General features: G+C 36.7%; 2 protein-coding genes across 2 annotated transcripts; both read right to left on the bottom strand.

Annotated features, from left to right (window-relative positions):
- Positions 1-3,020: 3,020 nt before the first annotated feature.
- Positions 3,021-4,343, bottom strand: LOC134798581 (lipase 1-like). Its single transcript, XM_063770951.1, has one exon. It carries the CDS (start codon positions 4,312-4,314, stop codon positions 3,169-3,171), a length of 1,146 nt encoding a protein of 381 aa, XP_063627021.1. The 5' UTR covers positions 4,315-4,343; the 3' UTR covers positions 3,021-3,168.
- Positions 4,344-12,950: 8,607 nt separating this feature from the next.
- Positions 12,951-14,551, bottom strand: LOC134798879 (lipase 1-like). Its single transcript, XM_063771270.1, has one exon. It carries the CDS (start codon positions 14,271-14,273, stop codon positions 13,092-13,094), a length of 1,182 nt encoding a protein of 393 aa, XP_063627340.1. The 5' UTR covers positions 14,274-14,551; the 3' UTR covers positions 12,951-13,091.
- Positions 14,552-21,855: the final 7,304 nt, after the last annotated feature.

Genomic DNA, 21,855 nt, shown 5'->3' with positions numbered 1-21,855 from the left:
ATGTTCTTTATAAATCTTACTGTCTTAGTAAACTTAACCAAGAGGACAAATAGCCAAAGTGAACTAACTATGCATCGTTGAGGAGTTCCGTTTTGATCATCATCAGCAGTTCCATTTCATTAAATGTATCTTTTTCTGAACGTAAATATAAATACTTGCTTTATTGATGTAAACACAAAAATCGTTATATGTATGTACCTATGCCTATAAGATTCGAGGACCCTGGATTCCAATGGAGTAAAATATTAAAACAACAACTTCAACAAGAAATAGGTGCTGCAGCTGAAGCGGCAGAAAAAAGGTACCACCCCTGCATACAAACTTCTATGCAGGGGTGGTACAGTCAACGGTAAAAATATGGGTGTAGCCAACTTATTCAAAAATATGTCCCATAGTTCTTAATTCGCTGACATAAGAGCTATGGAACATATTTTTGAGATGATTTGTGCACCCATATTTTTATAGTTAACTGTACCTGGTTTCATGAGTACAGTGAAACCTAAGCGGCTATTAACCGCTGAAAAAACCAACCTGTTATTATTATGTAGGTATTTGACTTTTAGTTTATTTTTTATGTCAAGATTCATACAAATTTAAATGTAGTCGTAACATCGTCATTAACACGACATGTTTAACATAAATAACATATAACAACTACCAAGGTAAATGTGAAGGCCCAATATAATGAGAATCCACGGTTATTAAACATTTTGCATTATATTTCCGTTATTTAAAATAGTTATTTACGATACAAGTGCGGAAAAGAGGAAATTCGAAACGAGTGGCGATAAATTAAAACATGACCGAAGGGAGTGTTTTAAATCGACACGAGTTGCGAATTACCTATTCGCACGTGTATCGTACAACGTTTTACAGTACATATGGCTCTTTGAACTTTTGACATCGCATGAAAAGTGCTATTTTACGCACTAGTGCGGGAAAATAGGACCATATGTACTGTAATTTGTATTTTCGGATGGTCTTAGTATTTTTTTACACTGGTACCTACTTAGGTATAATCAATGCACGAAGTTTTGACTTTCATTAATCATTATACATACAGTGTTTCAATCGAATACGGGCGATAAATTAAACCAGGGGCCCGTTTCTCAAAAAATTGTAACTTGAAATACAAGTGAAAGTCCCTTTCTAACAAAAGGTGTCAAAAAGTGACATCCGCATATATTACAAGTTACTAGCTTTTGAGAAACGACCCCAGATATAAAATGTATCCATGTAATCATTAATTAAGAAGTTTTTTTTAAGTTACACTTTAACGTAAAAAAACAAAAATTTATTACGGGGCCGTAATTAATTTTTGAAAATTTACCGAGCAGCAATGTACTGCAAACATTACGAGACATAACATGACATGACATTACAAGATACGAGCTTTTAATGGCATACATAATTTATTAATATAAATTACTAAAATACATAAACAGGAATATAAAACTAAAACTAACTACAATTAAAATAACTAAGACTAAAAATTAAAAATACCTATCAAAATTTGGTGCCCTCGGGAGGGTGCCCAACACGCAGGCAGCGTTCCCGCGCTGGATTGCGATGGAAATTCTCTGCGCAAGAAAGCTGCCCGCGCTGGGGTCGCCCGTTGCCTCCCTCAACCGTTTGCCGAGCGCCTTCCTCCTTCCTTGTGGAGCATCTGTGCGCCTCTGCCCCACGAACCAAGCGTCTCGACGCCAAATGCGACGAATTCGCATTGAGCGCCGAGACAGCTGTATTTATCGCTACCTTTTGACGCTCCCGAGTGTCCGCCGCCGCGCCAGCACGCCTGCTGGATAGGACGCAGCTAGCGTGTCAGTCAGCGCAAGTGGCGTCCCATACCAATGCACGACCCATCTTCCAGGGAATCAATGACATCCCGTCAGGGCGCTTACCGTCGTTCCGCACTATTTGACAAGCGTTGACAGTTACCTTAAAAAGCTCGTACTCGTATATATTATAACTTGTGTGTTGCTTACATTGCGGACTGAATTATTTTGTATCGTTAATATTTTCATTGTATTTCTAAGCAAAATTTATCTCAATATACTTCTTAGGTCCTATGCTAACCGCCGTTTAAATATTATGGGCAAAACAAGTAACGACATGGCCAGGACCACCAGGAAAGCGTAACAGCGGCAAACCATACACGCGATGGTCAGACGAGATAATTAGTAAAAGTCGCAGGGACAAACTGGATACAAAAAGCACAGGATAGATCCGACTGGTTTACTCTGGAGGAGGCCTTTACCTGAGAGGGGGTTCTTGCTTAATTCACCTAGTAAAAAAAAACAAATAACAATATGTCCCTAACATAAGTGACCAAACATTTACTAAAAACTGACTATTAGAAAAATTTAATAAATTGTATTGTAGATTTTTGAAGTGAAAACTTCTTTAGCGGCGCTGAGCAGTTTTTGAGGTGGGGAAAAAATGATAAACTCCATTCAGCGTAACGCGTAACGTAACGCTGACGTCATGTGTCACGGACAATGTTATTCACCAAAGAACTTTAGTCATAACGTATCATAATCAATCAATTATTTAAAACTGGACTTTTATATTAAGCAATAAAGCTCAATGTTCTAATCTTGTACGGGCTGAAATACGAGGATCTCACAGTTACATTCTAACTTTATATCACTCCAATATAATTCAATAATTAAATAAAGTCTCATCTTGATGAAATCGCTAATAAAAGGGAACTCTAGTACTGGTGAATAAAACTCAAAATATCATGACCAAATATATTTAGATGCGAGGTCTGCAAGGTAACTTTACAATTTCTATTCGAATTTTAAACAATTAACGCTATAAATTTAAGTTCACTGGCCAGCAATTTCGGAACTAAAGTTTTTCAATAGAAAGGAGGATGGGTCAATTATACATAGTGCTGCAGACATTTTGGACTAGTCACTGAGTTTTCACTTCTGTCGGCACTCCCGGAGTGCAACCCGTTGTTTTTTTATGTTTCACATTGTAATATACAAGAAATATTTTTTTTTATATTTTTATTATTGGATTTGGAGCTGTTTAATATTTAATAGTAGGCATGTTCGTTTTACTTTGATTTTTCTTCATAAATCTAAAGATTATTTTATTATGAAACCATGAAATCTTAATACTTAATTCTAACAATATTTGGCAAATGAAGAAAGCAAGTTAGTCGTATTTATCCAGTAGTTGAAATAAAATTGGATACAGAGTGACAGGCATATCATTACCCCAAGTAAAATCTACATGGTTCCAAATTCTATCTTCCATCACATGATATTTAACTACATTCGGTAAAAGCGTTCTCAGAATCGCTACATCTTTTATCCTGGACAATGGATCATTTTCACCCACTAGCAAAGCAATTTTAGTGTTTACTTTTCTTAAATCATAGTCTGGTGGAACTATATAGCCGTAACGTTTTAAATTTTCTACTGGACCGTAGTCAAATTCACAAAATCTTTTACTCTGAATCAGTTGATTGGAATGTTCTAGATTCTTTCTTGAAGTATGGTTCGGATAGTGTCCTACAACAATTTTACTGAATTCTGCTTCAAAGCGCTTTACATCAAATCCGGTGATGTATGAACTTGTCCATAGGAAGCATAATTCGTAGCTAAGGAAATCTTGACTGCATAGAAGTTTAAGAAATTTGGTCGTGAAAGAGTTATCAGGGAAGGTTTCTTCTATTCCTGTAGATTCTATCAGTCCACGGAGCATTGGGGCAAGACTTGCAATAGTCGACAATGGTTCTATCAAGTCCGTTAAGAATGTTACCGGTGCCATTCCAATGAAAAGCTTTATTTTCTCGTTATATTCAGGCCTTTTAGACAACAACACAAACTGCACAGTCGTTCCTTGCGAATGTCCAATGGTCTGCAGTTTTTTCTCTCCAGTGGTTTTCAGAATGTAGTCAATCATGGCGGGGACGTCATAAATACCGGTGTCATGGAACGTAAAGTCCCAGAATTTTTTATCTTTATCAGGATTCAGTTGGAGATGTCTCCGGCAATATTTGTTTCCCCTTACATTGCCTGCCCAGACGTCGTAACCAGCATTTGCTAATGATATTACTAATGATATCTTTCCTCTAATTATGTAGCAATCGGCAGTGTCCGCAACTCCATGTAGCAGTAAAACCGGAGTTTTTCTTCTTCCTTTAACATGGAATATTGTTAAAATATACCCATCTTCAGTGATTACTTGATGTTCTTCAACTGAATGTCCATATTTTGCACCAAGCTGCGTAAAGTTGAGTCTTCCATCTTCAGGCAAAGTTGTACGTAAACACTTTGATGGAACAAAAATAGTCATCACTATAGTGTAAGCTAAAGTAAATTTCATTGTTAATATTATTTTTAAAACATTATTTTCTACTGTAAAAATGCAGTCTGTCATAATGCACAAAAAAAAATTAATGAGACTTGAAATACCTATGTCTTTAATTTATATACAATATTAGAAGAAACATTGATTTTCTCGACCTCTGCTTGAATAAGTTGACATTTATTTGTCATTTTCTTAACAACCAAGAGTAACAAGCTGTTCTCGTAATTTTAGATACCTCGTATTCCAGTACTAAGTCGATACTGAGACACGAGGTTTGTGTCGAAAAGTATAGGGTACGTTGTTTGGGTTATCATTATCAACCAATAAGATTATTTACGTCATGTTTTGTGTGTTTTGTATCTCCCCTGTTCAGAGATTTTACAATATTCGCTATTTTCAATATTTTACAATAGTCCGCCATTTGTACATTATTTTTATGTTTTGTGCAATGAAGTTTAAATAAATAAATATTCATATATATATATTTTTAAGACTTTTTAAAATATCGTTTACATTTGATTTAAATATGTTATTTGCTTAAGACATTCAAAGTCAAAATGGGATGGAAGCCACCCATTCTTGATAGATATTTTGTCTCTCTCTCTGCAGCGCACTTTTAAACCTCTCTGGTGTTGTAGGTATCCATAAGTGACGGTAATTGCTTACCATCAGGCAATTCGTCAGCACGCTATCCTATGTCATAAAAAAAGAGAAATTAAAAAGTTATACAGGCTAGTTCTAGTTTTAGTTATAGGAGCTGTTATCGGAAACAGATCGAATAACTAAAACTCGAATTGGCCTGCGAATCACACACCGGAACGGCATACATAGTAGGTATTAAGTATATGTGGTTGGAAGACGTTATGTGACGAATGTAAGAGGTTATGTGAGGCGATGGATGATCACCCGTCTTCAGTTAGTATTTAAGATTATTGTTATTGTATAACACAACTTTATGTTAACGTTTTAGGATAATAATAATATTGTATGCATTCCACAGTGCCTTAGTGTCTCACTGTAATACTGTGTAATATGTTTGAATAAATAAAAAAAAATAAAAATAAAAAAAAAATGTGCCATTCCACAACGAAAGGTACCTTATGGCGGTCGGCGCTTACGCCATTATTAGCGGCGACTCAAAATGCGGTACTACGCGACGTAAGCGCCGACCGCCGTATGGTACCTTCCTTCGTGGAACGTCACATAATATTATTTTCCCTCACTGCACCTTTAATCCAATCAACCTGTATAATCAGGAACACCTTCACTGTAAGGTCTACAGGCTGATGTTGGTGGTATTGATATTAATTTACTTTAATAGGATATTCGCAAATTCTTTTCCTGCTTGCCGTGATCATACACTTCCCCCAAAAGACTCCGCTTTCTGATTTTTTTTCCCGGTTGTTTCTTCGCTTTGGAAATCGAATTCCAAGTATTAGCACATCACATGTACTCACTGCTTATAAAAGTGACTGGCATCTGAGTTCCAAACCGAAGGAAATTAGATATGGTTCTGATTGGATGTATCTTAATTTCTTGATGATCTTGTTGGGTGGATACTTAACCCTTTAAAAGGCATAAGTGTGTCACCGTGTAAGTTCAATATATTTCTTCTGCCTTATAAAGGCTTAATAAAAAACTTGATATTAATACAATAGTGGACAGGGTACGAGTGATCTACTACCGCGTAATGTCCCGAGAGAAATTCAAACGGTTTGTGACACATACCTAAGTGTAACACGTCTCATGCAAAATTATACAAGAATGCCACGCCGTTATGGAATGTAAACTAGTAGTAATAAGGGCCACAATCTCCTCACAGTCACGATGTTTTGAGATTGTCGAAAAGCGGTTGATAAATATCAAATATGATGATTTCGTATATATCTTAGTTCTAAGCAACTCATTGGCATGAACCAGAATTCGAACTCGCGATCTTGCGTTAGGAATGGACAATATGAATCGCGACCTGCCTCGCTGTCAAACATCGGTATGATTTGATAATTTTGTAGGGACATTAAGTAATTTTATTGTGTTCTGCACAGTGTTCTGTAATTTTTGTGTGACCGCTAGTCGTATGGTAAGTAAGGAAAGTGGTCTGTGGCTTTGCTGACTTGTTTAAGTTCTTTTACCAAGGTTGGATTATTATAACCGATCTAGGCACTGCAAGTCATCTGGTTTTACACATATTTTTTTAATACCACGTCGGTGACAAACAATTATACCGCCCGCCTGATGGTAAGTGGTCACCGTAGCGCATTTGGATGCCTGCAAGGGGACATATTTCATGCTAAAAGGGGGGTTGCGTCAGAGGGAGGGGATGGGACACTAGTGTGCGTAAAGCAACATACCCAAAGAAATCATACTACATTCATTTTATGCTGTCTATTATATTCCCTATACATTTGAACATAACGTGACCGAATCAGTAGGTAGAGGAGTACATCAGTACACCCCGACATACGAAAGTATTTTTGCCCAAGCTAAAATGGAGACCTTCGCTACACCACCAAAAATACATACTTACTTTTTAAAAGGAATTATCCGCAAAAACCTAGTTTACAAAATCACCTGCCATAGTAGATTTAGTTTTCATGCCAATGTCATACCGTTACATCTGTGCGGATATGATGGTCGTTCCTGTCTACGTGACAGAAGTGATAAAACGGTGCCCGTCACTTTCTATCTCGCGGTGTTAAAAAGTTACAGTTATTTTATCACGTGGATAAAACCATCCATAATATGCCGGCTGATTTGTTTATCGCACGAAAGCTTATAATTCTCATTTGTAAATATTTCAATTATTTATTCATAAAATTTACATTTTATACGTCATTAAAGTTCATTATTATAATCTATAAGTCAATCTTAAAATCTACTTAATAATCTACATATATCCTAAAATAAATGACCTAACTTAAAATCTAAACACATTACTAAAATCTATCAGCCCCATCCCGACCCCCACCCAGCCCAAAAGTGCCAAAGATACTAGCGGCCTAAGTAAATTCAATTGTAATTATTCATTGTACATCATCATAAATATTCATAATATTCTGCGTATTTTTAGGGTTCCGTACCTCAAAAGGAAAAAACGGAACCCTTATAGGATCACTCGTGCGTCTGTCTGTCTGTCCGACCATTCCCTCCCTTTATCTCCGAAACTATTAGGTCTAAAATATTGAAAAAAAATACACAAAATAGTTCTTTACCTATAGATGGCAGGAAATCTTATTAGAAATGTGCAGTCAAGCGTGAGTCGGACTTAATTACTCAGTTTTTGATCCGACCCCTACGGGTTTTTTAAAGACATTTCCTTCACGTTCCACGTAAGAAATACATTGTTAAAAATTGGGTAATGTACTGAATCCTTCGCACTTGACCGGTTTATTACTAGATATGTCCCGAATAGTGAGTTTGGCCGAATACCGAATACCGAATATTCGGCCCCTTTCTGGGCCGAATACCGAATATTCGGCATGACATGCGAACATTTTGAGTCACAATTATTATGAAAACTGTTCGCCAACAAAGCACAACGTTTGCTAAAGATTTATATTTTTGTTGAACAGAATTAATTAATGTAGTTAGAGTCAATCAAATATCAAATCAGACCCATGGTAAAAATAAAATATTTTGTAATCAACAAATTCTCAAAAACGTGCCTTCGTATTTAGCTACTTTCCAAGAATACATTTTAAATATTAAATATACTTAATACCTAGTTTTTGGTTTATTTTTTGTCTAATTTTTCTTTTTTGGGTAGGTGCAACAGATATTCGATATTCGGCCGAATAGTAGGCAACATTCGGCCGAATGCCGAATATTCGGCAAAGTGGCCGAATAGGCCGAATACCGAATAGTTGCCGAATATTCGTGGCATCTCTATTTATTACTATACATAATAGTGCTCTAGTCAAGGGTAACTAAACATCTTTATTAAATGTTCTTCCCGTTCGTTCATAATATTAAACGTTCCCGGTAAAAAAAAGGAAATACTCCTCGTTTTTAAAGTCAGTTAAACCAAGACCGAAGTCATTCCATAAGAGTTCAGTAAACAAAGTTTTGTACGGAACACTAATAAACAATCATACGTCAAAAACGTACAGTCAGCCGCAGAGATAACTGACCGCTCCTGCATAGAAATAGGAGGGGTCATCTCTGCAGCTGACTGTACCATCAGCCGTAAAAGTACATGGCGAATTTATCAATGAATGCACTTACTCAAAAATATGTCCCATAGTTCTTAATTCGCTGACATAAGAGCTATGATACATATTTTTGGGTATGATGAGTGCACCCATATTTTTACACTTGAGTGTACATCATCTGACGAACAAAACAAATCGAACGTTATTTAATGTGAATGATAATCATATTTCAAAAACAATGGAACAATGACCTTAACGTTCGTATGATCAGATGTTTAACACTAGCGTCAGTGAATTACATAATAACATACTTTACATATTACCACTACCGTTGTAAGAGATAAAGTTAACATTAAAGACTGCTAGTCTCCATGAAATGTTGCGTTCCTTGACATTATCAAGTTTCAGTACCATTTTTTTAAGATGTCTTGATATTCATTTATTTTAACACTAACCACAGAAAGAGCTTAATTGTCTCTTCGATTTTTTTAAAATTAGTTATAAAATACAAGAAAGTAAAAATGGCGGATTTATCTTTTAGAGTCTTTTACAAAACAATTTTTTTTTATCAAACATACGTGATGTAAGTGATGTTTACTACAAATTTATACATTAACGTCACCGGAGTCCCAAGTTATATTGCGAATTCACAAGTAATTGTGCCGTTAAGAACATTCTTACGGTAAAATCGCTATGCTGCCTTACATGTAAACAAATAGCAAGGAATGGAAATATTCGCACGCTTCTGGTAAGCATCGGTAGCTCAGCTTCTATGGAAAGCACCACGTGATTAACTGATTACCGATCAGTACGGTTACCATCAGTTTGTCAAAGTAAACGTAAACGCCGTCGAGAACGTAATTTACTTTCTATACATCCCGTTTGCACTAATATGCGAGTGCGAGCGGGATGTATAGAAAGTAAATTACGTTCTCGACGGCGTTTATGTCAGTTACAAACTGATGGTAACCGTACAGCCGTCATAGAAAATGACGTGTCGGACGCCTCGGCCCGGGCTGAGGCCGGTCTGAGTCATCTTTAAAGCGGCGTGCGATAACGCGCTCTAGAAGTTCTACAAGGAAAGCGTATTCGAGATAGATAGTCTTTATTAAATAATTGTCTCTGATGTTGTCTAGTTTCTGTGCAGCTCGTCAAAACTTGAATAATTTCCATGTTATCCGTAAATATGTAGGTAAATGTTATGACATTTGGCATTGACACTGATTTTAAGTATGTTTGCTAGTTCGTTTCCGTGATATATGTCACAAACAACGCTGTACTGCTAATCATAGTAATCAAGCTCGCAGCAAATGATGATAACGAAAATAGAAATTTCGTTATTTGCCTCTCTATCCCTCTTGCATATTCGAAGATTCGAGTGAATGCAAAGGAAACTAGAAGAAAGATCGAACGAAGTGGTCTGCGGTAGGCCCTCTGAGTTTCAATTCTACATACCTACAGGATGGCCAAAAAATAAGTGCATTCCCGTTGCCAGGGAGGTTTTGGGATTATACTGAGCAACTTTTACTATGGGATCAACCCCGAAATCGCGAAAAAAAATTTATCCTCCCATAGAAAATGGACCAGCCAAAATGTATGAATAAGCCAAATTTTTTTATCGTTATTTCGGGGTTGGTCCCATAGTAAAAGTTGCTCAGTATAATCCCAAAACCTCCCTGGCAGCGGGAATGCACTTATTTTTTGGCCAACCTGTATAAACTGTACCTACATGTTGAGTTTTCTGTTTATTTATTTAACGACAAATATTTTGCGACAGTAAATAATATATTTTTGTTAATCATTTATTTATTCAAAATATGGAAGATAATCTGCTTTGAAGTCTGAATCCTAACGAACCTTTATGATTTATATTAATTGCAGACATTACGTATACAAAAAATAGTAGTTTATGTGACTGCTACATAATGAAAGGCATTAAAATACGAGTGTGGGTTTATGAAACGAATGAAATGAGTTTCATAATAGTATCACACGAGTGTTTTAATGCCTAATTATGTACAGTTACATACACTGCTTTATCTACACACACACATAATTATTATAAACTTTCTATGATATATTCACTAACCTCATATTACAGCCGACTTTGCTCTCTGGCGGAACTCGCGGATATGAGATGGCGTCTCCTAAGTATCTTTATCGCACATTTTACATGAAACTTTTGTTATAGTTACTTTAAAAACAACAAAACAAATTATTTTTTACTTACAAACTAATTAAAAGATAAACTGTACGTCAAATGGCGGCAAATGAAAACTTTTTTCACGCACGTCACGCATCCGTAGGTTTTTTTTAATTCAGAGACAAACTAGAGTCGGGGTCGATTACCATATCGTCCGATACCAACTTACATGCGAGATTTGTCAATATTGTATGCAATTGTCATTTGATTTCGAATAAAACCTCATCTCGACTGATATTAGAATAGGGGTCAAATCAAATTGCTTTTTTTTTCAGAGCTGTTCGAAATTTGAATGCATTACCAAATCGATTTTGATATAGTAATGAAGCTATTACCACATTTTCACAGATAAGAAATTTGCTGTAACAAAACAGTTTATCGTAATGTGGGCCATTATTTACGGATTTTGAAGGCATCATAGACAGTTTATGATATGTGTGTAGATAAAATGCATTTACAGCATGTACGGTTAAGGAATTAAATTTCAGTAGGTACCATTACGTAACTTGACACAGTGACAACAGTATGAGGTCCCAAGCGTTTTTCATATTGATTGTCATTGTGACAAGATACGAAATGCTACCTACTGAAATTAAATTATTGTACCTACATAATGCTAAATATCTGGGAGACCGAGCTTTGGTCGGAAAACATATAAAAATTCAAAAATGTGCGTTTTCCCAGAGATAAGACCTAGCTATAGTAGCTATATCGCCCCCGAAAACCCCCGTATAGATAAATTTAATCGAAATCGTTAGAGCCGTATCCGAGATCTTCGAAATATATTTATAAATAAACAAGAATTGCTCGTTTAAAGGTATTAGATTTATGCAAATGGAGGTGACTAAAAAATAAAAAAAAAATTTAAAAATGCGGTGGCACAGAAGCCTCAGTACCTGACTCGCTACTGCCCGAATTATTAAAATTAAATTACTGAAATCACTTTGTAATTATTTATCTCGGTGGGCGAATCAACTTTTCGACCGAAGCTAATCCGTCCACGACATTTATTTTAAACTTCATTGGAGAATAATTTACTTTTATAATAATTATGTAATTGTTATAAAAGTAAATTACTCGTAAATTAATATACGTTAAGACAAGCAACTTGCTCTCTGACAGACCAAAGACAAATATTAATTAGGAAACGTGATATCTTGATAACTCCAGAGACATTTATGGTAACGCCAGAGACTTGAGAAGTGTCGGTCTAAAAGTTGATTCGCCCAGGTATTTTTGATGCGAAACACTATTTATTTACTATACACCTTATGACTATAAATAATGGCACAATACAATAGTATTAAGGACATAGTCTGAGGACAAAAAGTGAGTGTAACAGAACACTGTCCTCAGACTATGTCCATAAATCACTATGATATTTGCAGTAATGTCACGTTGTACGTACTAAGTTTATCATGTTTTTAGGGTTCCGTACCCAAAGGGTAAAACGGGACCCTATTACTAAGACTCCGCTGCCCGTCCATCCGTCCGTCTGTCTGTCACCAGGCTGTATCTAGTCCGCCTGTTGTACTTTTTGTATGTGCAATAAAGTTTAAAAAATAAAAATAAAATAAAAAAATAGCTAGACAGTTGAAATTTTCACAGATGATGATTTTGTTGCCGCTATAACAACAAATACTAAAAACAGAATAAAATAAAGATTTAAGTGGTTGTATGGTTGTATGGCAGACAACAAACGTGATTTATGACCGAAGTTAAGCAACGTCGGGCGGGGTCAGTACTTGAATGGGTGACCGTTTTTATTTTGCAGTTTTTTGCATTATGGTACGGAACCCTTCGTGCGCGAGTCCGACTCGCACTTGCCCGGTTTTTTATAATAGGTATAGGAGGCAAACGAGCAGGAATCGCCTGATGTTAAGGAATTGCCGTCGCCTATGGACACCTGTAACATTTTCTGCAAGTGCGTTGCCGACATTTAAGACGGGAGTACTTTTCTTGAAGGTTTGAAGGTCGTATCATTGCTTAAAGTTGTCTACAGTTAATATATCTTCTATTTTCATGGCTCTATTAATACTCATAAACATAATATAGTGTCGCGAATAAGTTTCTAAATCACAAGACATTTTGTCAAAATACTGTCTTTTTAATCTTTCTAATTCTATATCACTGTATTTACACTAGAAACTAATTTGAATTATCGTTAGTAGTCGCAATTCTTGCTTGTGTGTAATTCAGCTAATCTTTCTTATTGGCTGGAAAGTATTTATTAGTCTTATTACTCGTTAAAAATCGGTTATATCAGCCACCTGAGAGCTCACGAACGTCGCTTTCATTATTCAGTACAATAGTCGCCGTGGTCGAAACCGGCCTGGACAGGATTTCAATTATTGTCATGCTAAGCGGTACCAATGTTCTTAGTAAAATAATCTTGGTTCTTCTATTTTTCAGCTATATTTCTCTAATAACGATAATATCTCAGGAAACAATGTCTCCGGCATGTCATTGCTCCAGACGAAATCTAAATGGTTCCATCTTTTTTGCCTCATCAAATGATACTCGACAATGTTTGGGAGAAGAAAGCGTAAATATTCCACGTCTCGAACTCTGGACAAGTTGTCATTTCTCCCCACTATAAGTGCTGTTTTCATAGTAACCTGCCGAAGATTATAATCAGGAGGCACTGTAAATCCATACCGTTTCATATTCTCTTGAGGGCCATAATCAAAAAGGGCGAAGCGTTTACTTAAAGCTACTTGGTCGTAATGTTGCAAATTTTTCCTTGAACCTGCTGCGGGATAATGTCCTATAACAGTCGGGAAAAACTCCGGCTCTACACGTTTAGTATCATAACCTGCACCCTGTAGTATAAGTCCTTTAAAACACAATTCGTAACCAATATCTTCCTTGTTGCAGATCAAATTTAGAAGATTTTTCTCTATACCTTTCTCATTGATTAATTCTTCGATTTTCAAAGCAAGTAATACTTGGTTTAATAAAGGACCAATTTCAGTTACAGCGGATACGGGTGATATCAAATTACTTAGGAATGCCACAGGAGCTAGTGCTATGAAGAGTCTAAATTTATCATTGTATTCAGGCCTTTGCGATCCTAACACAAAATGATTCGTCGTTCCTTCGGAGTGTCCGATGCTTTGTATGCTCTTTTCTCCCGTTGCATTTAAAATATAGTCTGTTATAGCAGCAAGATCATATACACCATGTTCATGGAAAGTATAGTTCCAGAATGCTGGGTCTGTGTCTGGATTAAGCTTGACATGTCGCCTGCCGTATTTATTGCCTCTAGTATTTCCTGCCCAGACATCATACCCTGTGTTCGCTAATGTGATCGCTAAAGACCTCTTTCCTCTTATAATAAAAGTGTCTGCTGTATCATGTATGCCATGTAACAGCAAAACTGGAGGTTTCCTCTTTCCTGCTATATGGAACAGCGTCAAAACATAGCCATCTTCAGTTACAACACTATGTTCATCAGCCTTATGTCCGTATTTTTCACTCAGTCCAGTAAAGTTCAAAAGTGCATCTTCAGGTAAAGATCTTGGTATGAAAAGTGCGTTGGTTACAACACTGTTCACTGCGATCACTAAATATATAACATATACCGTCATGTTTAACTGTCTGCGAAATATATTATTTTGAGCATAATTATTAAGGTGATTCGTGCTACATCGGACGTGATACAGAACATAATGAAACTGGTTTTACTTCCTTATTCTTATATATATGTCTTGCTATGATTCCGTATGGAAACCTTGATATTGTCCGACTGACTTCCCATTCAAATTATCCATTGTCTCGTTTTACTGAAGAAATCAATAATGTGATGTATTTACAGACAAGTTGTTTGTGCCAGTAATTTGCACCTTGAGATTAATATAAAGGATGACCGGTTTAGTCCGACAGTCAGTGTCAAATTTAATTCTAGTAAGTATTGTGTTCAACTGTAATTTATGTTTTTTCAATTATCATAAATATATACCATTTTGTGAGCGTTTCTTTTATTTTTTGCCATTCTTATATATTCAGACCTTTTTTGCCACTTTTGTGTTATATTTACTCAGAATCACGAGCTCTTTCGATCTTAATCGGTTAAAAATGTCCCAGAGTTTTTTTCCTATTGTGTTAGGTACCATTTCCCCATATACTTTGTATATTGCTGGTGAGAGTGGTCTGACGCTGACGCTCAACAGACGCTAGTGTGGGCCCCGGTGGCCCTTAATACAAATTACACGAGTCTATAATGACTAGGGCTAGACGCCGACGTTCGATAGACGTATGCGGCGCGTTGTCGCTGTGACGGCGCTGCGCTGGTGAGAGTGATGTGACGCTGACGCTCAACAGACGCTAGTGTGGGCCCCGGTGACCCTTAATACAAATTACACGAGTCTATAATGACTAGAGGCTAGACGCCGACGTTCGATAGACGTATGCGGCGCGTTGTCGCTGTGACGGCGCTGCGCTGGTGAGAGTGGTGTGACGCTGACGCGTAACAGACGCTAGTGTGGGCCCCGGTGGCCCTTAATACAAATTACACGAGTCTATAATAGCGGAAGTCGCATTATACATTAAGTGTAATCCTGGCCAATTCTCCTATCTCAATAGTTATCGTCAAAAACATAAAATAAACTCTAGGTCATGTAAAACTGCATTACTAGCGAAAAGCTTTTTTGGAATGGCACCAAAAATGTATAACAAACTACCAACAAAGATTTTAAAAATGAATGATTTAAAGGAATTAAAAAAAAATTAAAAAATGCTGTATGATTTCCTAATAACTAAGGCATACTATAGTATATTGAGTATACTCAATCCAAGATTTTTTGTCAGACTCTGGAAGTTATGTAACCTATTAATTTAACGTGTATTATTTAATTACTTACTTATTAAGTTTTAGTTTAAAATGTGCGATACATGTCTTCTGTATTTGTATGCCATATGGCAAATCATAGTGATAATTTGGAATTTGGAATTTGGACTTTTAATGGTTGTTGTGTCAAATTTTGTCAACCCACTATTGATATTCGGCCGATGTTCAGGCCGAATATCCGGTATCCGGTATCCGGCCAAACAACTATCCGTTGCATCTCTTCAAGATACCTTTCACCTTTAGCCGAAAAATACCAAGTGTCGACGAACTCAAATGTCATGGTCAACCACATTCAGACCAGGAACATAATTTTCGAACCCTTAACATTGAAAGTAAGCACCGAATTAATAAAATGTGACGTTGTAAGGGTAAAGGTACCTTATGACGGTTGGCGCTTACGTCGCGTAGCGTCGCATTAGTATCTTAGCGACGTTAATAATAGCGTAAGCGCTAACCGCTATAAGGTTTTACCCGTGCATCGTCACAAATTACGAGATTTTTATGAGAATATTATTTAACAAAATAACAACATATTTATTTACCTACGGAAAAAAACATGTAATAGGTACTTAAACGTTGATATAACTATGTAGTCGGAACATGAGAGAATACTAAGTACTAATTAAACTTTGTTTTGTCACAAAAGTAGAATAAAATAAGCATAAGTATTATCGCATCGCCGGGTTCATTAAAATTCTCAAATCATAAAGTTATACCTACACGAGTTGTGATTTTTAGAAATAGTGACGTTATCTATGAAAAGGGACCTTATTGTCGATGGCGCTTACGCCATTATTAACGATGCTCCGATATAAAATAAATAGAATGCCGCGCGACGCCGTGCGGCGTAAGCGCCACCGACAATAAGGTCCCTTTTCATAGATAACGCCCCAATTATTTTTTTTTTTATACCTATAGCATTATGACCGAATATATACAGGGCGAAATCGGGGTCGTGACTCAAACCTATAGTACTTAACTCGGTAAATTAATGCGATGTTAGGTATAATGTTAATTTTTAACTAATCGCAGCTATTCATTAATTAATCAGCAATTTAAGTATCCTAGTTAAAAACACAAATTATGGTTACCTCACAATTAATGTTAAAACCTATTTAATAAACAACTGATTAGATGAGTAAGAAATGTCAACCGTCACTGTTATGACAAAGTCAAAACTTTAAAATAAATAAAATCATTCAAGGATTGTACATTGAGTTTATTAATTCTGGCAATTTTAAAGATAATTAAGCAGAAAAATGCCCGCGGCATATTTGTTTTCAAATGTTGAGCGGTCTGACATGGTAATGTTTTATTACCAAGCACGTCGTGCTACCACTGCTTGGGATTTATTTATTTATTTACTGCGAGAAGTGCCGGAACATTACTTGCATAACTTACACTATCAACACGATGGTGCTCCGGCTCATTTTGTACACCGAGTACGCAATTACCTCGATGAACAGTTCCCGGGACGTTGGATTGGCCGCGGCGGACCCGTGGCATGGCCTCCTCGTAGTCCCGACCTGACGCCCTTGGATCTTTTTCTCTGGGGCGAAATCAAAAGATTGGTGTACGAACAAGAGTCCAACACCATCCTTCGATAGTTCGATAGCTTCGTCAGCGAGTTATTGGAGCATTTGAAAGTGTGAAAATGAATCACTTTGCTCTCGGCAGATTAAAAGATAACCTAAGGCGACGAGCCGAATTGTGTCGACACTGCGACAGCAAAACGGATCACACTTTGAGCAGCTCCTGAAGTATGTTTAAGTTGTGATCGTATTTGTTAAAAGCTTGTGGAGTCTCCGTCCCAGTGATTGTAATATTATTTTAATAAAGTCTTTAAATTATTTATATACTTTTTAATTGCTTTTACACTGAATGTAAAACCGAAGATAAGTGTTATCAATTAATTATCGTAAGTTACCACTTTATTTAAGTACTAGATGTTTGTCTTGTCAAGTCTGTACAGGGTGACCATGACTCTAAATAAGAAATTATTTTGTATTTATTATTTGTATGTGCGAAAAAGATACAAATTAATGCACTCAAATCTACAGTGTGATGATGATGATGATGATGATGATATTGATGATGATGATGATGATGATGATGATGATGATGATGATGATGATGATGATGATGATGATAATGATAGTTGTTGTTTGCAGAAAAAAAAATCACTGCACCAACGTTCGAGAATTTCTGTTTTGACGTATTGGTTGACTGGTAGAGAAGGCTTTAAAGCATTAAGTTCGCCATTTGTACTGATGTTTCGTGTGCAATAAAGTTAAAATATAATTAAAAAAAACAATGTGTCGAATTCTGTTATTAGAATCGTGTTCTGTTAGTGTTAGTTCTCGTGCGTCTCGCGCGCCAATGAAATGCATGATAACTAAATAACATGTGAATAATGTGAATGTGTTAAACTAAAATAACATTCATTCATTCATTCATTCTTTCATTCATCCATTCATTAATTAATTAATTAATTAATTCATTCATTCATTCATTCATTCGTTCATTCGTTCATTCATTCGTTCATTCATTCATTAGGCCTCATAGTCTCCTGTTGACGATTAAATTAAGTTTGTAGAGAATATTAGTAGTAGTAGTAGTAGTAGTAATCACTTTATTGTACACAACACAGGTTTACAAAAATAAATTACAGTAATGGAAGTACAAAGGCGAACTTATCCCTATAAGGGATCTCTTCCAGCTAACCTTCGATTATTAGAATATTGTAGGGTCGTCAGATCTGTGCCTTTTGACAGAAAGCGGAAAGCCTTTGGCAAAGTGGAATAATCATCTATTATTAATGAAGACAATAAAATGATGTAAATTTTTACTGTTTAGTGAAGTCGGTTTTTTAGGGTTCCGTACCCAAAGGGTAAAACGGGACCCTATTACTAAGACTCCGCTGTCCGTCCGTCCGTCCGTCCGTCCGTCCGTCCGTCCGTCCGTCTGTCACCAGGCTGTATCTCACGAACCGTGATAGCTAGACAGTTGAAATTTTCACAGATGATGTATTTCTGTTGCCGCTATAACAACAAATACTAAAAAGTACGGAACCCTAGGTGGGCGAGTCCGCCTCGCACCTGTCCGGTTTTTTTAATAATATTTATATCAATAACAGTAAACACACTATGTTGCATTTTGTTAAACAGTATCGGAAACGCCGGCCGGCCTTGCCAACTGGTTTCGACTTACATAAGATATGTACATATAAGTATGATAATCAGTGATATGCGAGCTATGCGACCTAGGCCAAGACAGACAAGGTGATAAATGTCAAGGAATTAAAACTACGTCATCGGGCTCATCAGGTTCATTATAGCTTTTTCATCACACTCGCTCAGTAAATTTATGTGGAATTGCACGCAGTTTTAGCGGGAGTTATAGAAAAAGCGTTCTCCCTAGGGAGTTATGAAGTTTCTAGTGCCATAATTAACAGCTTTTTGTCTTTAAACTTAATTTTTGTATCGCAAGTGTGATGAAAAACATTGTGTGTTACTCGGGGCGTAATAATATTGCAAACTCGAGTCTATAAATCGCTCCGGCAAGCCGTCGCGATTTAACTTACTCTCGTTTGCAATATTAAACTTACGCTCCATGTTGCACAATGTACTATTACAGTGCATATGGTGCTACTTTACCGCCCTAGAGCGGTAATTAGCACAATAAGTGCCTATGTCGAAAATTTAAAGGGCCATATTGTATTGTAAAACGACGTACAATACACGTGCGAAAAGGCAATTCGCGACTCGTGTCCATTTAAAACACTCCCTTTGGTCGTGTTTCAATTTATCGCCACTCGTTACGAATTTCCTCTTTTCCGCACTTGTATCGTATTATATAGTAGGGGAGCCCACGATGCTAAATCGGGATTTACTCGAGCGTCATAGAGACCTATTATTGGGTTGCGAAGCTTAGATGATAAAAAGAAAAAAAATCGGCGAAAAAAAAAGAGCGGCTATTAGATTTTCAAAAATGTAAAAAAAAACTGTTGCATGGACATACTCGTGCGTCATATATTGTACTATTTAAGTGTTCAGAAGGGCATACTCGGCGAAATTATATTTGCCAACCAACTTATCACATAATGTTAATATAGCAAATCGTGTAAATCCAGCACGTTTTTATTTGCATCAATTACGTTAATAACATACCTATTCATCATCAACATAATCATCCTGTCCTAGCCGGTTTCGGTCTCGGCGACTGGGTACCTATTCACTGGCTAACAAAACAGTCTGCCAATTTTTGCAGGGGAGGGAAGTCAAATGTATTGCAATTTCTACACGATTTGTACGTAACAGCATCCTTGGTACAATGCCTCAGGGGCCTATTTTAGATTTAAGCTAGTTATTAATTTCGTTTAGTAGTACCACTGTATATATATTGTATGTAAATAAATGATTTAAAGAGTAGGTATAAATAGTAATGACACGAATAAATACTTAGTAAAGATTGATTTCATTCTCTTTTCTGGATAGCTTTATTGAATGAATGTATGAATGAAAATCTTTATTTTCAGGCAATTCTCTCTTCTCTTCTTCCTCGCGTTATCCCGGCATTTTGCCACGGCTCATGAGAGCCTGGGGTCCGCTTGACAACTAACTAACTTGTATTTTCAGGCAATTATTGGCCCATAAATAAAATGAAACTAGCATTATACAATATATATCTTAAAAACTAAAATCACACAATGCATTAATAATTGGTAGCAGCAGCAAAAAATTGGAGTAGGTACAAGTACCTCTATATTATTTATTTATTTATTTGAAATTTTAAATCAGGCAACAAGGCCCATATTACAAATACCTTACAGACTAACATACATATATATATATATATTATAAACTTAAAAACTAAACACTATTTATGCAACAAAACGGCGTGGCTCCGTTGAATCGGCTGTTCTTGTGTCGGGTTCGGCAGTTTGCCCCGGAACCTCCGAAACACGACACCTTTCGGCCAGAAGTCGGCGCACTCGATGGTCTCTTGCAGCGGTCGCGGCACGCGCACCACAAAAGAGTTGAAGTGCACGTAGTGGCGCGATCGAAGCTGGAACACCCTCAGCGAGTAACCGGCCTTCTGGTGTACGTATATAAAATAACCTTTCCGATGGTAGGTACCCATGTCCCTTATTCTTATTGGTTATATACATTGGCCAGTGTCTAGACTAGACACATCTGCCCATCCTCCTTTATCATCCAATTAATAAATCACTTAGGTACAATAACATTCCCAAATAGCGGTCATCATTATCAATAACGAGGATAAACAAAAAGCGTTGTTTATGTTATTGTTCTGATTACTCTCATTATTATATCGTATTTTGCTTCAAGCACAGTTCTCAAAAAATCATAATGAAACGTTTTTCGTTACTTTTATTAATAACTATTGTGGTAGTGGAAAGTAACCACATGTTTTGCGGCACAAGTGTCATGAGGCCTCTGGTGCATCACACCGAGGCCGAATATTCATGGATAATATTAAAAAAAAGGGTGGAAGAAATGTATTACAAATTGCCTGTCGTGCCTGGCGAAATGCGTACCATTCAGGTAAGCTTATGTTTAATAATAAAACTAATTTCTGTTTATTTTAGTCTACGTTCAGTTTCCTAGGGTCCACAAACTACAATTACATACTTATATGTATACTAGGCTTACAATTCGCAGCTGCTGGACCAACCCGGAGTCCAGACACAGTCATCTGATATCGATGCGGCAAGAAATGCCGATCGGCCATTGATCCATACAATCGCAATCGATGTAGGCTGTCGAATACCCCCTCAAAATACCTCTTTAGTTCCTGCAACTATCATCTGCAAAGATGCTGTGGCCAATGATGATGATGCATACTAACACTACTTTTTTTTACCCTGTGGCCGCCAGAGCCCTATAAAATATCTAATTGAATTCGATTTTTGATCTTTATTTTTACAAATCAGAATTGCGTTTGTCTTGATAAGTTTTGATGTGTGTGCGGCTATTGTGGAGGACACAAATTAAAATGGCGGCTTTGTGAATCAAGCTGTAAAAACTCGAGTCCGTACTATTGCTATTGCAACGATGTAGGCGTCTAAAATAGATCCCGAGGCCAAAAGTATAATAAGTTTTTGGCAAAAATTTCATTTTTGGTAAGTACAAGCTTTTATCGCTGACTGTACTTTTCTTACGACAGACAACTAATACTCATCGAGACAATTCTAAAAACCCCTAACACAATTAGGTTGCGTTGTTTCATCACAGAGTTCCTATGGCCACCTCCTGTCTCCATCGTCAGATCATCAGATCGGATGACAATACAATAATATG

Source organism: Cydia splendana, chromosome 17, assembly GCF_910591565.1.
Source record: "Cydia splendana chromosome 17, ilCydSple1.2, whole genome shotgun sequence".
Lineage (NCBI taxonomy): Eukaryota > Metazoa > Arthropoda > Insecta > Lepidoptera > Tortricidae > Cydia > Cydia splendana.
The sequence above is the reverse complement of the archived record's forward strand: the minus strand, read 5'-3'. Positions and strand labels throughout refer to the sequence as shown.

Coding starts and splice junctions, on each gene's coding strand:
- LOC134798581 (XM_063770951.1), bottom strand. CDS start 4,314: ATGACTATTTTTGTTCCATCAAAGTGTTTACGTACAACTTTGCCTGAA.
- LOC134798879 (XM_063771270.1), bottom strand. CDS start 14,273: ATGACGGTATATGTTATATATTTAGTGATCGCAGTGAACAGTGTTGTA.